Genomic DNA, 15,751 nt, shown 5'->3' on the forward strand with positions numbered 1-15,751 from the left:
CCAAAGGTGATTCTTACATGTATTGAATACTTATCTAATCAACATATTAGTGTTTTTTTTTCATTCATCTTTAAAAAATGTTAGAATTTTCTGAGTATTTTGTGTAGATCATTGGGGGAAAAGAAAATGACATTTTGTTGTTACACATTGGAATTAAAATGTTTATAAAAAGTCAAGGAGTGTAAATACTTTCTGAAGGCACAGTTTGTGTCAAATATATGTCATATGTGATGCATGCCAAATTACCATTGCACCACTTTCTCAGCTAGAGCCTTGTAAAGAACATAACCAGAAATTTAGCATCAGCAATCTCACCTACAGTTTAGTCTCCTGGGACATCCTACCAATTTACCTAAAGTTATATTCCTTCCATCTTTTCTACTCACTCCTTTATAGGAATATTAAATAAAGGATATTTAGACATTTGAGAAGGTCAATGTGATGTTTTTAATCGTGATCGTGTTGCACCCCAGATTGAATTCATGGAGAGCAATGGGAATCAAGCGTCATCTCTGTCTGTCGCCTGTGTACGGAACCATTTAAAATGCCTGAACCACGTGGTGTCGCGCTTGTACACGTTAACAGATTGACTAAAGACCGTTTTTATTGTGTCGAGTCTAAATCTGCGGATTTCATTCCTATCAGTCGTGCCCAATCATATCGATTTTATGAATACCGATAATCGAATGAGTAATGATGACCAGAAAACAAAGACTTTGAAGGTTGACGTGTTCGATAGCTTTTACCTTAAATATGAACTAAATCATTTGCCAACTTATTTTTCAGTTGTATGACCATGTGTAAAGTAAATCTTGAATTCTAAACAGTGTAGACTAGGTTCCTCGGCGCGATGTAGACTGCAGCCAGAAAGATTTCCAATAACTCGCCATTGTCTGGGAACAACAGTCGCTGTTTCTTGAATTGACAGGCATCTGTGTATTGTGTGGTAGTGAAATCTTCATAAGCAGTCTGGTCATTGAGCAAACATCTGATTTAACGACGTTTCCTGTAAATGGATTTGCCGCTATGCTCACAGTCTGCAAGCAGTTTTAGGGCTAACAAACACGGTTCTGTTTAATCTGTCTGCACGTTTTTCAGAAGTTATTTGCGAAAGGCTAACCTCGTTAAATGTGACATGGAGTCTCTACATTTCGCAAGCAGACATTGGGCCGTTCAAAGCAGAGGAATCCCTGCACTTTTACCTCAATATGTTAAACTTCACATTTCATTTTTAGAAAAAATTCAACGTAATTCATAGCTATATAGAACTATTCCATGGGTTGAGTCAAAAATGCGCTTAACTGGAAGTGTATAAATGCATTGGTGTCAGAATGAGATTTGCGCCAAAGTTATGCAATTGAAGCAGCATTTCGAATTCTAGATTTGAGTAGAACTAATATTCATTTCATTTTGATAGTCTTTAGGTTCTCCTATGGACCCAGAATGTCAATTTACAAGAGCTACTGGAAAAAGACATGTAACAACTGCAGGTTTGAATATTTTCTTTATCTCATTTTGTAATAAACATATAAATAATAAACTCTAGACATTTTTGACACATCGCCCTGTTATGAAAGTTAACTTGAACGCTATTATATACTATCCAAACTGTGCATCTGCCGCATGTTATTTCTATAAAACTATTTCCCTATTACAAAATATGAAAAGAAAAATACATTTTAGTACATTTACAGGAGTTACTTTTTTAACTTATTCAACGAAACGTTTTGTTCTGTACTACTTAAACTGTTACTGAATTGTCAGAATGTGCATTTCAAATTTTCTAAAAGAAAAATTGAAAAAAGAAATACAACAAAAGCTGAGGAAATAATTATACGAGGCAGAATATCTGTCCCAATCTGACAATTTAAATGAAACGTTTCCAAAATAATACAATTCTTAATAAACAAAACAATACAAGATTTCCAAGACTTTTCCCAACTATTTAAATTAAAATATATTCTCGTATCTAACACTATTTCAAATAACGAAATGTGATTCGGTAACGATCTGTCAAAATCAAATTTACAATTCTGTGTATAAAAATATAATTTATGGACCCCCACGAAGTTTGTTTATCCCCAAAATATATCAGTCAGTTGCACATAATATGCACAGAACATTGCAACCTGTCAAGAAGTTTTCTCCTTTTAACATGGTCTTCTTTTTCTTTGTGGTTTACTTTGAGATATACAAAAATAGATTCTGCACAATTTTGCTGGTCACACCGTTTTAGGATCCATCCGTGTGATACCAGCCAGTTCACATGAGAATAAATTATTCAAAGAAAACTTTTAAGGCTCCATTCATTCTTTAAAAGGGACACACATGTACAAGTCACTGAAATAAATATCCCAACTTCGCTGGGGGCTTTGTATTTTTCATTCTACTATTGTTTATTGTCTTATTTTGCTTTGCTTCAACTCGAGTTTATTGACATCCCCAGTGGGTGAAGCGCGTGGCTATCCAAGAGCCACGTTCCTAATTGATATAGAATTTTGGAGTACCAGTGCACTCCGTCCTCATGTAAGGTGGCGTTGGGCATGGAGTAGTCTTTCGGGGGTAGCAACGAGGACAGCCAGTAGCTCAGTCTGACAGGTGCAAACGCCCAGTGCGCTAGATTGTGGTCTTCAATTACCGCGTAACATGACGCAAGCACCTGATCAACAACGATGGTTCCTTGAACAGTCACGGGCGCAAAGGACCCCTCGTGCTCCTCCATGTAAATCCGTCCCACGGTGACCGACTTCAGTTGGTTATGCAAATCATCAAAGACAACCACCTTTTGTCCAGGTTTGACTTCGCTCGCAAATACTGCTGACATGCTGTGGAGATCATCCGTTGAGTTGTTGACCACGAAGAGGAGATGTGCAGCAGTAAGGGTAATTTTCTGAGCCGGTTCTTTAGTCTCTATCACATAAAATACTCGTCTAGTTGACGAGTCCTGGTCCATGAACATGATGAAATCGCTGTATGCGAGGTCCCCATCACTGTTGGCACCTAGCACTTTGTCGCCAACTCTGAGGTCTTTCACTGCCTTCCTGCTTCCATCTTTGAGAGTCACCGAAGCAGTGCCTGGGAAGCAGCCGCCTGATTTGGCAGCAACTGAGTTTTCTGTTGAAATAAAATATTGTATTAGTGATGGTGAATATGATTGTAAAAATACAGTATATCCATATACTAGGCTATTTTATCTCCCCGTGAAAGCAGGACACGTTTTGTGCCTATAGGTCTGAATGAACCACTGTCACATATAAGCTTTATTGGCTATATCCAAAAGAAAAGAGGAATGAAAATGATGATTTTGGTCCATATCTCTCATTAAAACGAATTTGAACTTTTCATCATAGATATTGCATTGTATGTTCCCGCATATAAAACATGGTGCCATATGCTTTCATTTGGCATAATGTGAATGTGGAACTCCTTCACAAAAAAAACGTATTGGTTGCTTCTCATTGTGTGAGATGAGAAAACCGAGAGCCCTGGCTCCTCTAACGTTAATTAAAAACCAATAAAGAGCTGACATTGTCATTCTAAATCAGCTTGTGGACAGAGCCACTCTTGGAAAAGAACATTTACGCCTTTCCCAGCTACTCTTCCCATATTTGCTCAGGTGCAGAAACCTCTACGTGACAATTCACACACTGAGCCTACTCAGAAAAAAACAAGAGCGCCGCAAACACTATTTACCCAGTGGAGCCACTTTTCCAAGCCTCTCAAGATGTAGATTTGAATTTAAATGAGGACCCAGACTCTAAATGCTTGCAGTCGACCAACATCAATGTCCCTTCTTTTTACCACTTCTCCCCTGCTTTGTTGTCAATCTTGATGACAATAATTCGGGTCTTGGGACTGGGAGAACTCTTCACATTCCGATCTCCAGGATCACAGTCAGTAAACACACACATCCACAGAATAGAACCGTCCCTCTCTGAATTTATGCATCTAATCTTCTTTTAGGATTCCGAGGCATGAAATAATGTGACAATTGAAAACCAGATTTGCCCCTAACGAATTCAACGTTGCTAAGTCCAAATCCCTTTGGTAAAGTCACATGACCCCTAATGACACGGACTATATGATCTCAACACGTGTGTGTTGCATTTTAAATATAAGATTTTCCATTCAATTCTAAATGAATATGCGCTCCACGGGTAGAATAGGCCTACGTTGATTTCCATAAGGTTTTTAGGAAAATCAAGAGATGATTTTAACCCAAAAGATTTGTCTAAAGTAGGCCTATTTTGGTCAAATTCATTAGGCTACACATTTTTGACGGCCAACACTGACGCAAACATAGGCCTAGAATAGATGATTTCGATCGACAAATAATACAAATCAACACATCTAAACATGTAATGTATTTAGTTAAACTCAAATGGCCTTCTATTAACGTGCAGTGATTTTGAATTCCATAGCCTATCAGTTTAATGAAAATACTTTTTTTTTCCATATATGCAATGACATTTTATGAGTGTGGGAATATGTTTTGTGTAATAAATGGTCGTGGTTCCATCGAAGAGACAGTGTGGGGCGATATAAGATCATAAAATAGATAATATGCATTAACAATGAACAAGCAGCAAATACCCATATAAATAAGACAACTACTATGAAATACATACACATCTATGTATAAAATATGGATATGAAAGGATAAAAGACCACGACATAACGGGTGTTAATAACGACAATAGCGAGAGGACACATTGTGTGGAATTCTGAACTAGAAGGGGGTTGCCTAACGAGATAGCATCAAATAAGATCATAATTGTTTATTTCATCCCAATAGTATATGTTAATTCATTATCTAGCTGGAGTAGACTATATTGAAAAGAAAAAAAAGTATCATCAATATGAGGCGGGAAACGTTATCACGTTTTCCAAGATATTGTATTCACATTCGTTTTGATGTCAGTGATGGCTACCAACATCTTTTTGACTTGACACCCTACCTGCTTTGACAGAACAGTGGATGTGGGCCTTGGACTCGTAGTAGACCCAGTCGAACCCAGCCTCCACTGCTAGTCTGGACAGCGTGCCGTATTTGCTCTTGTCTCTATCGGAGGTCGTGATATCCACTGCCCTTCCCTCGTAGTGTAGCGACTCTTCGAAATGGTGCCCATCCTCGTCCCAGCCCTCGGTGACGCGGAGCTTGACCCCTGGCCACTGGTTCATGACAGAGATCGCCAGGGAGTTCAGCTTGTCTTTACATCTCTGGGGGAAGGGACATGGAACAGGTAGTCGTCTATTAAGATAGATCAAATTCACTAATCATGCTCACCAGATGCCAATACCCTCCTGCAGGCTATATCAGGCCTGGGTAGTAAGACGACATTAGGCTCATATTTGATATATGATATTTAAGTGTTTATGTTCCAGACAGCGTATATTCATTCATTCATTGGCTCTTGATCTTAAACTTAATTCACACGCCTGAAGGTATTGTGATTTTGTAGATGCATTATTGGTGGCCAAAACAGTTTTCCTATAGAGTTGACATTATATAGTTCTGTCTTCATATCTGCACTTTGTGGACCAGAGACCAGGATTTATGATCTGAAACAAGGAACACACACCCCCGCCTCCCTACTGGTTTATGGATTACATAACACAAATCACTCAAATAGTTAACATTTCACATCCCATTACATCTGGTGAAGCTGAATATTCCACACTGGTGATCCTCCATCCATTGGTCTAAATAGGGATGTGATTGGACAGTGATACAACAATGTGAATGGTTTGTTTGAATAAGCTTGAATATTCTGTGTGAAGAGCAGAGTCAGAGGGCACAATGTCAGATAGAGAAGCTTGTGATAAAAAATTGATAAGGCATTGCATTCGCTTCACTGGCCTAAAACATATAGATTTGGTCCTTGGAAAGATGCGACCGCTCAATGGCCTATTTGTACTCTCTCCCAATATGCTACAACGGGATAGACCCTGTCAAATAAAACAAAATGCAGGAATTAATGACATATTTAAAATTCATCGGATTTGGAAATATATATATATATAACTCTATTGAAAGCAAGAGTCTTTAGTAAGACGTGTTTTATTTGAATAAATAACTGATATTGAGTATAATCTTCAGGAATAACTGAGTTATAAAACAGTTGTCTTATAATTGGAACGTCACACTTCCGAACCTATCTAGGGACCCTTAGTGGAGATGCTTGGCCTTCTCCAGGACAACTCTTCTCGACACTTAACCAATATGTCAAATAAAACATTACAAAGAGTCTTTTCACCGCAACCAGAGGGAACGTTTCATTATTCTTGTCCGGCAAGTTCTTGGGACGTGACAGGACTACTCAACTGGAGGTGGTTTGGTTTTCTTCCCTAAAGGGCTAACTATCTGTATAGAGCAAGTAAGCCCCCCCCCCCCCCACCACACACACACCACATCCCTAGCATGGGCCACCACTTTCCATCCTCTTTGGTTTGTTGGTAAGGATCCCCAAATGCTGGTCATATGGCTAGCCTACCAGTGATATCGCAATTAGCCTAACCTGCCTTTCCTGCGAGACGTCAAAACAAACCAACAATATACTCGCACTTGTAGCAGGCAGTGGGTAAAAAAAATGCAAAGGGACCATGCCAAAACCTTTTCCTGCACATTCTGAGTAGGACTGCCGGAGCCAAGAGCCGTGAAGCCTAAACTATTTATTAATTCATTGGGTCGTGTGCCGCAAATCCAGCCAAATTCTGTTCAACCACCGTGAAGCCCAGCAGGATCCCTCCGCTGGCGCTTTGTCCTCAGACTAAAAGTTTTTCAACAAGCCTCGCCCGCAGTCTGCCTCTTAATCTTCTCACAAATGAATTGGTTAGAGGAAACACTTATCATGTACCTGTCAGTGCAAACAACCCGCTGGTCCGTCTCAATTTCGCTTCGTTTGTGGGGCTATATTCAGCTCCCATTAAGCTGTACTCGCTACAGACGACCATGTGACGTTTTTATTCGCGACAGAAACGTCCGGGACTGCGCTAAAAATGTCTGTAAAGCGATGACCTCGTTAACTTTCCCCGAGACGAACTGTCTTTGTAGTTGTTAGGGGGCTGCTTGGTTAACCCGCTTACTCAAAATGAGTTGGAACAGCCAAGGGGACATCACGCTTTTATAGTCGTCAACACTTTAAATGGAGTATGATTTACATTAGGGAACCAAAACAGACAGACGTCTAATCTCCATTGAAATTGCACTTTGTTTTAAACAATTGAGAGACTGAGCTCTATTCCAGCTACGAATCCATCCCATAGTTTACAACTTCCAGTGCACCTGTGCACCCACAGTGCGTCAGCGCCTTCCCCAAGCCCACTGGATTGACCTTTACGCACAACAACCATACCATATAGAAGATGGCAAACATATTCTATATGATAACCATTAGCTCTTCATATTATTCAGATACTACGTTTGTAGGCTGTAACTATCTCTCTAACTCATGACGTGGTTGCAGGTGCATCTCGTCGTTGGGGCTACGCAGTGCGCCACGAAATAACACATAGTTTAAGTACTCCATACTTAATACATGTTTTGAACTTTGTTTATGCGTCCTCTTCTCATTGACTAAAGGTCATAAGTTCAAATGCTCCCCCATAATGTAGGCTGGATGCCAGGTCGTGTTAAATGAATGGAGGGAGGAGGCATATTCCCACGGGGATGTTTGTCTATGAGCCTCCTTTTGCCTTGCCTGGTCTATATCTATAGCAAATATGTAATATTTTAAATATTTCACGTTTCTAAGAATTATAGTCTAGCACAAAGCATAAAACAGTGAGCTTATTTTGCTATTAATTTGTTGTTATTTTTGTAAATGGTTTGGCGCTTTTTTTATGCGGTGATAACATAAAACCAACATACATCCTCTACTTTCAGCCCAATAAAGATGGACGGTTAAATGGAGATGAAAGCGCACAGTGTGTCAAAAAGTGGAGTCTTTGGCACAATTCCCTGTTCAACCACATCTTTAACTGGCAGTGGCCGGAGGGCTATAGACAGAGTAGAAGGTTATATCTCTCACTCTAGCCTCCATTTGAAGTGTGATAACGTATAGGCTATATTAGAGGAAGGGAAGGGAGCGTTTAGAGATATGTTGAGACTGCACGCAGGGCAGGGTGAATATTTAATCTAAGCTCGTGCCCATGTCGCGGTATACAGTTCAGGGAGTCTGGCGCGCGCGCCTCCATCATCACACTCCTTCAGGTTCAGTGGCATTTTTAGGTGGCCGGACGGAAGTAATAGACGTTCTTTATTAAAATTGTAACACAGCATTTGCAAAATACGTGCAACAGACACCCAATATAGGCTAACAGCTGGCGGAAATCAAGTAACCCCATAGGTGAGAGACACATGCTGCCCAGACTGCATTTCTGACCGATATTTTTTTATGGACAATGCATGCAAGACAGCCACCCAAAATCGTATAAAGAAATCACAGACAAGGATTCGACAGAGATAAATCTGATTCACAGAAAGTACAATGCTTGTTTGCCACTAATGCTGCCTTTCCAAAACAAATGCATTAACGGAGGCGCAGTCGGTGCAGCTTGCTATCGTTGCGCTAATTGGCCGCGTCCCAACCCATTTTTTAAGTAGTGATAGTGTTCAGAACATTCTCAAAGAAATGTCAATGTCTTCATGGGCCGATAAACACTATACTGATAGATGGTGAATAACAGTATGCAAGAAAATGTCTGATTGCGCCAACCATGCATACATAAAGGCCACTGTTTTAGTCATATGCCAAATCAGATGACTGAAATTAAAGATTTAAAACGAGATGAAATCTAAATCTTAAAGGTGCAATTGCGGAATATCCAAATGCTATAGTATTGCATAGACAACCGATGTGCGTCTGCACAAGGCCTTGATACAAATATAGATATGAGAGGACCACATAAATATTTCAAATAAACTGCCATAATCATGAAGGCCGAGTGTCCCACTTGTCTGCCAGCAGGCCTATGTCATGTCTCTGGTTTGATTATGAAAGCCTTACCCATGCAGGACCTAATCAAAAGTGCAATGCTCTGAGATTGAAAAGGAACCTTTTCACACATCTACTAAAAAACAAACAGATTTGAGACTTAAATATGTATATGAATTTGTTTGTGTTGCGCAATCTGCATCCAATGTGAAAGGTTATGTTACACAGTGTCTAAAAGATGCGAGGCATTAAAAAGGTTCATTTTACCTGAGTCATGAGCCGGTCCGCACCGGTGTTCTCTTCATCCTTAAAGATAATGTCAGTATTGTAATTGGGAGTCAGTTCTTTAAATCGCTCGGAGTTCCGCGTGATCTTCCCTTCGTATCTGCCACTGGCCCCTAGGGTCTTCTCTGCGACGTTTGGGATGAACTGTTTGTACGCAAGAGGTGTCAGTTTCTTCGGATGTCTTCTCCTACCGTAGCCCCTGCCCGGTCCACAGCCCATCCCAGAGGACACGGACAAGGACAAGCAGATCAACCCGACCAGAACGATTCTCGTCAACAGCAGCATTTCGTCCATAAAATCTAAATGACTCGGAGCCTCAGTGTGTTATCAACCAGCGGTTTGTTTCTATATTTCTCCTCCCTCTCGCGCCGCTGCTTCCACAATGTCCTTGTCTCCTCCTCTAGTTCGTCTGTAGGCTACGGTGCCCCCCCGATCACTACCGTGGCAGGTGCGGAAATGAACGCCTCTGCAAAATGATAACGGAACACATCGAAGGAGAGACGTTGCTGCTTGGGTAAAAAGTGAGAAAATTAACAACGGAATCTCTGCGCAGTCGAGCTACAGCCGCTTGTGCGAGCAGACCGCGTTTACTGCTATGTATTATAGCTCCGATCTATGGCAGGGGAGGGACCTGATTGGTTCGCCTAGACAAACCCATCTGATGTTATCATACAAAAGAGTAAAAAAACATCTTTAAAGATTTTTTCCACCTGAAGGGTGGGTTTAGGGGAGGGACTGCACTCCATGGGAAAACATAAATTACACCTTTTCTCTCTCTGTTCCTAAAACGATTCCCAGTTGAGGAAAAACCCAACTCGTAGCCTATAGGCTTATGTTGTTATGTTATGTGACTTAGTGTGGGTGATTCGAATGCTGTGTCTAGAATTATTAGAATTATTACTTAGGTACATATTGACTTCACACTCATGGGAAATAGCATGAAAATGCGTGTGCGCGCACGGATGCCCATGGACATGCATGTCTCTGACTGGGAGTTTTTCACTGTGTAAGAGTCTATATTAGAGCGTCTGGGTCGATAGGCTCCATGAATAAGCCGAAAGTTGTCAAAAAGTTGTACAATTAGTTAACCATATAGCCCAGTATTATTGCTTCTCGTATGTATCATTTACTCCGTGCGTAACCGCGCATTTGGATATAGCCTACAAACGAACGTTGGGAAAAATAATGGGTGAATCACGGATTGGAAATTAGACGGGTCAGGGGAAAAAATATGATACAGAATATAATTTAGGCTAAACTATGTCCAAATGTCAGTTGAATAAATAATTGGACTCGGGCATGATACCCATTATACTAGTTTTAGTATTGTAGATCAATTTTCAGTCTGAACAGAAAGTAGCAGGACACATTGCGTTTCAGTCTGAGATTGCATCAAAAGAGTACATCCCATAGCCGTATATGATATGTCAGTAGATGTGAAAATCCTTGCGTTTATTTTCTTGCATAAAAATACATGAAAAATATAAATGCGCATGACACTGCCATATACCATGGCGCACACATAGCCTATGTGGATGCATGTCACGCTTTAGCGCCACCGTCCAATTGTTCTTTTAGATACAGCGTCGCATAGAAGCAAGCTTATTTGAAATGGACGAAACTGACCAATGACGTCTAACTCAAACTCTAATTGTATGTTAATGCTGCATGCGTAATGCGCGCTCTCGGTGCGCCTTTCCAAAATTCGCCAAAAGGTAATAAGTGGAACGCCACTTTTAAACCACGTGGACACACAAATTCTAACAGTAACAAAGACTTTTCTTTTACTTTGTCACACTTGTTAATACAAATGTTGAATTACATTTACATTGTTACAGTACACCTACGCTGTGTGGAAGAGTAGGCCTGTAAATACAGGTTCAGATTTTTTGCCTTAGATCTAGGGGAATTCCTTAGCAACAAACACGTTGAAAAAAAATCCTATGTCACCCTTACTCCAAACTAGTATCATCCTAGTATGTAATGAAATTATGTTTAGGCCTATCTTAATAAATACCCCAAAGTCAATGGAACCATAATCCAAAATATATGGATAAAATCAGACAGGCACAAAAGGGTGTCCTGGTTTGAATTATGTTTTTTTTTTTTTTTGGGGGGGGGGGACAACGACAACGACATAGGGTGTTCTGAGGGTGTTATCCCAGGCCTCTCCTTCCTTCCAATCCTGGGCCATTGGTTATTGGAATTGGCTTGTCAAGTGTACACAAACGTGCTGCTGTCTGTTTGGGCCAGGGATCAGACCACAAAGCTTGTCCCCCAAAGTCCACTTCATTGACAGATTAAGTCATGGTAACCACTGTATTCACTGGTCCATAGCAGCAGGCGAGGTATGTGCGTTAATTGTCTTACTTTCTCTTGTCTTCACATGTTTGCAGGACCGCTCTCAAAGATGGTGGCTGTTTGTCTTGGGAGACATATTAATGCTCTGCTTCTGCTCCTCCATGGCCAGGCCTTTTTTTAGCAGGCCCCTTTGCAGATAATGATTTGTTGTCTTCCATTGGATGCTTCTAGAGATGACCAAAACTCCAGTGTTCATCGGTGACAATTTGATCCTGTATTGCAGACCATATCTGAGTTTCACATAGATGGTGCTCTTTTTAAATGGCTTTAATCACTATTTTATGGGTACATCTTAATGAAAGCCATGTCTGTGATGTATCAATGAGTGAACCACTCTGGTCTGGCACAATATAAAACATTGGGAGAGGCCTTGAAAATCTTGCCAGGATACTGCCACGGTGAATGACCACTATAAAGGTCATATTATTTTCTTGCACTGATATATGTATATTACTACATACATAAGCAACACAGAAAGAATCCAAGGCTTGGTTGAAGAAAAGTCGATTGGGAGGAGCTTTGTATGTCATCACAAAACCCTTTGTTAAGTAAGGAGGTGTTGATTTGGGTCGAACAAACAATGGATTACTTATCATTTGGAGATTATTCATTCAAATGTCTATAAATATAAATCATATTTTGAGTTATTACATAACGTGTCCAGGGTGAACTATTGGTTAACATTGGGATTCAATATCATAGTGATATTGCAGAAATATGAATAGTTCAGATTAACCTTTATTTGCATGCTAGAATAGGCCTGTAGGTCTTGCTTGTGCTTTGCTTTTCCCACATTCACCACGGTTGTGTGGCACATGAGATGGGGGAGATCCTGCCAACCACAGGAGAGATGGGTTAGGTCTAATTAAAACCTGCTCTGGCTGACCTCCAGCACTGCCAACAATGTGCCAGTGGCTCATGCCAGCTCAGTCAGGGCAGGTGAAGCTACCTACCGCTTAGTGTGCCCAGGAACGTGATGAGGCCCTTGCCAAAAGATGACCAGCATAACTGGCAGAGCGCCAGGTCAAACCTGAGAGTCCCCCTCTTCAGTGAGCGAGGGGAAAAAATGACATGATTAGCTACGTATAGCTATGCGCATGCACATCCTTGAAATGCCTCCGTGTTATTTGTTTGCAGAGTGACAAGAGAGTCTCAGTCGTCTTGGCAGTAGACACATTTCAGCAGCCGTCAACATGAAAGTCCCGAGTAAACACAGGGAGGACGAGCCTACAGCTGCAGGAGACGTTCCAAAACCAAGGGCAGTGTTTGGGCTGAGGTCACAGGCAGCGAACAGGAGTTCAGGTATCATTACTCTGAGATGTAAGACCGAGGCAGGCATTCCAGTGATGCCAACCAGGTACCTCAAAACCACAGGGACAGACGCATGGTGTGGTGGGGATTGGTGAGGTCAGGTGAAGCCCTCAACCCTCAGACTCCACCACCACATCCACCCTGGTAGCTGACGCAGTGACGTTGCGCTTTGTACCACCGACCGTCGAACCAAAAGGGTACATTACCTCAATCACACGAGGAGAAGAGAAAAAGGCCTCCCTGTAAATGTGTAACATGTAAAAATGGTAAGCAATGTAAATAATGCAGACTGAAGGCCATAAATAATGCAACCTGTACAGACGACTAGGAGGCTGTGCTGCTGCCTGGGCTCCGAGGGAACCAACCAGTCCACTGGAAGCACAGCTGACAACAAGAACACAGCCCAGCCCAGCATCTCTTCTCCGGGATCGACACAGCACCATGTGGCCATGGCCATGGCTTCCAGGATGGAGTTTCCCCTAGGTACAGATCTAGGATCAGCTTCCCCTCCCCCAATCCTAACCTTAACCATTAGTGGTGGGAAGCGCAAAACTGACACAAGATCAGCATCTATGGGCAACTACACCCTATCCCGAGGCCATGGACAGGGGGTGGTGGTGGTAGAGATGGGGGAGGCGGCGTGAGATATCTGGATGATCTGAACACTGGGGCAGAACCTCAGCAGCATAATATTTATACAGCGGTAGAGACTACCCCATTTAGAGACAGCTCTCATAAATAGTAGAACATATTCACCAGGGACAGCAGAGCAGTAGCAGAATGCCATGCTTACTGCTACCGGGAGTGACACAGCAACATTGAGAGTTGTTTGATGAAATCATTAAGGAGGGATTGAGGGCATTATAAATTGTGTAGCGCCACAGGGCCTGTTGCATGTGATGGATAATACACTGTGAGAAGTAGTGAGAGGGATGACTCGTCAGTTCTCTCTGCGGCCATAGATCTCTCTTCCAGGTGACTACAGGCAGTGGCGATGTTAGCATGTAAATCTTGGTGGGGCAAACTCCTCCTCAATTTTCTTTAGATGCATGCCAGCAATGCCACAACACAACACTAAACAATACATTAATTGCACTATAACGGCAACAAACGGTGCCCTCCAAACTGTTAGGGCCTACATAAAGCTGTCCCAACAGCAGAGCTTTCTTTTCAGCACCATGGAGTGAATCCTTACCACTGCTACACCTGGCTATCAGCGGAGCCTTGTCTGGCAGCGAAACAATTCATTCAGCTGACCATATCTCCCTGGCGTATTATATAATTTATGCAGTAACATGTAAGACATTTTAGGACTCACCTTGTTGTGCGCGGCGGTCCTTCGTTGGCAAATTTTGTCAGCAAAGAAAAATATTTACAATTCCGAGTTGGATGACCGTTCAAAAGGTATTTTCCCGGTCTGACTTCCCAGTTGCAATGCTTGCAGTAAGTCACTGTCACCCATTCCCTCCAAACAACTCATTGTTGAATTTGCGATTTCTAACTTGTTGTGTAATGTTTATGTCCAATGGCCGCTGAGCACCGATACGTTTTATGTATAATTTATCGTCATTATCTATCTTCATATGACAAGGATGAAAAAGGATTTGCCGGTAGATTGTCTACTTGATTCATTCATGATGATGACGGCTAGCTAAGATTTCGAATGTAAGAAGTTGACATGATCAGTCCAATCAAAGCTACTGTAGATATAACGTGATTTGGCGTAATTTTATCTGTGGCCAATGACCTTGAGTCTTCTTGGAATGGCACTTCTAATGTAGCTCTATGTATATATATATATATATATATATATATATATATATATATATATATATATATATACATTTTATTTTGTATTTTGTATTTTTTGGGGCAAAAAATGTGGGTCTCTAACTAAGCCGCACCTTCCCTGAATGACGGGTCACCACTGACTACAGGGACATACCTGTAGTCTTATACCCAAATACAGCACTGGCTGTTTGAGCATGTTCCCCTCACCAGTTGGAGCCGGCATGCAGGATCTCAATTTGCCTCTGATCTGATTGAGTCAAAACAGGTGGATAATTTCGCCCAATGCAGTGATAACCAAGCATGTGGCGAAGCAGAAATAAAGAGGTTGAACAGAGCTTTTGCTGGTCCGTCATGATTGTTCTAAGTTCTACTAATGTCTAAGGTTTTGAAATCCTGTTTGATGGATTAAGGCTGCAGAATAATCACACACACACACACACACACACACACACACACACACACACACACACACACACACACACACACACACACACACACACACACACACACACACACACACACACACACACACACACACACACACACACACACACACACACACACACACACACACACACACAGTGCCAGATAACTCTCTGTTATGGTTTGTTAGGGAAAAGGAGGTTCCTTTATTCGACCCAATAGAAAACCATTACCAAGGACAAGGTTAATAGTTTCAAATAGCAGGTCCAGATTCAGGGCTTGAGGGTTTTCATCCTGCCCTGAACCTCTGACAATCTGTAAAGGTGGAACTGGCACACTTATGCCAGTTATCCCACAACCTTTCCGCAGGTGGAATTATTTTTTACATCTACAGTACCAGTCAAAAGTTTTAGAACACCTACTCATTCAAGGGTTCTGTGTCACGTTCTGACCATAGTTCTGTTATTTTATTAATTGTTTTAGTATTCTGCTTTATTTTTAAAACTATTTTCTACATTGTAGAATAATAGTGAAGACATCAAAACTATGAAACACATATGGAATCACATAGTAACCAAAAAAGTGTTAAACAAATCAAAGTATATTTTTTATTTGAGATTCTTCAAAGTAGCCACCCTTTGCAT

At 41.3% G+C, this 15,751-nt stretch overlaps 1 protein-coding gene across 1 annotated transcript; it reads right to left on the reverse strand.

Moving 5' to 3' along the window:
• Nucleotides 1-1,485: 1,485 nt before the first annotated feature.
• LOC123991103 (sonic hedgehog protein A-like) lies at nucleotides 1,486-9,813 on the reverse strand. Its single transcript, XM_046292309.1, has 3 exons — nucleotides 9,204-9,813; nucleotides 4,959-5,220; nucleotides 1,486-3,114 (listed from the first exon to the last, which is right to left on the reverse strand). The coding sequence occupies exons 1-3, from the start codon at nucleotides 9,513-9,515 to the stop codon at nucleotides 2,420-2,422; spliced, it is 1,269 nt and encodes a 422-aa protein (XP_046148265.1). The 5' UTR covers nucleotides 9,516-9,813; the 3' UTR covers nucleotides 1,486-2,419.
• Between the last annotated feature and the right edge of the window lie 5,938 nt (nucleotides 9,814-15,751).

This window comes from Oncorhynchus gorbuscha, linkage group LG12, assembly GCF_021184085.1.
Source record: "Oncorhynchus gorbuscha isolate QuinsamMale2020 ecotype Even-year linkage group LG12, OgorEven_v1.0, whole genome shotgun sequence".
Lineage (NCBI taxonomy): Eukaryota > Metazoa > Chordata > Actinopteri > Salmoniformes > Salmonidae > Oncorhynchus > Oncorhynchus gorbuscha.

What these genes read in the sequence shown, in the direction of transcription:
- LOC123991103 (XM_046292309.1), bottom strand. Translation starts at nt 9,515, where the DNA reads ATGGACGAAATGCTGCTGTTGACGAGAATCGTTCTGGTCGGGTTGATC. An exon ending in CGGACCGGCTCATGACTCAG is followed by an intron (nt 5,221 to 9,203) that starts GTAAAATGAACC and finishes CCCTTCCCCCAG; the next exon opens with AGATGTAAAGACAAGCTGAA. An exon ending in CCACTGTTCTGTCAAAGCAG is followed by an intron (nt 3,115 to 4,958) that starts GTAGGGTGTCAA and finishes TTATTTCAACAG; the next exon opens with AAAACTCAGTTGCTGCCAAA.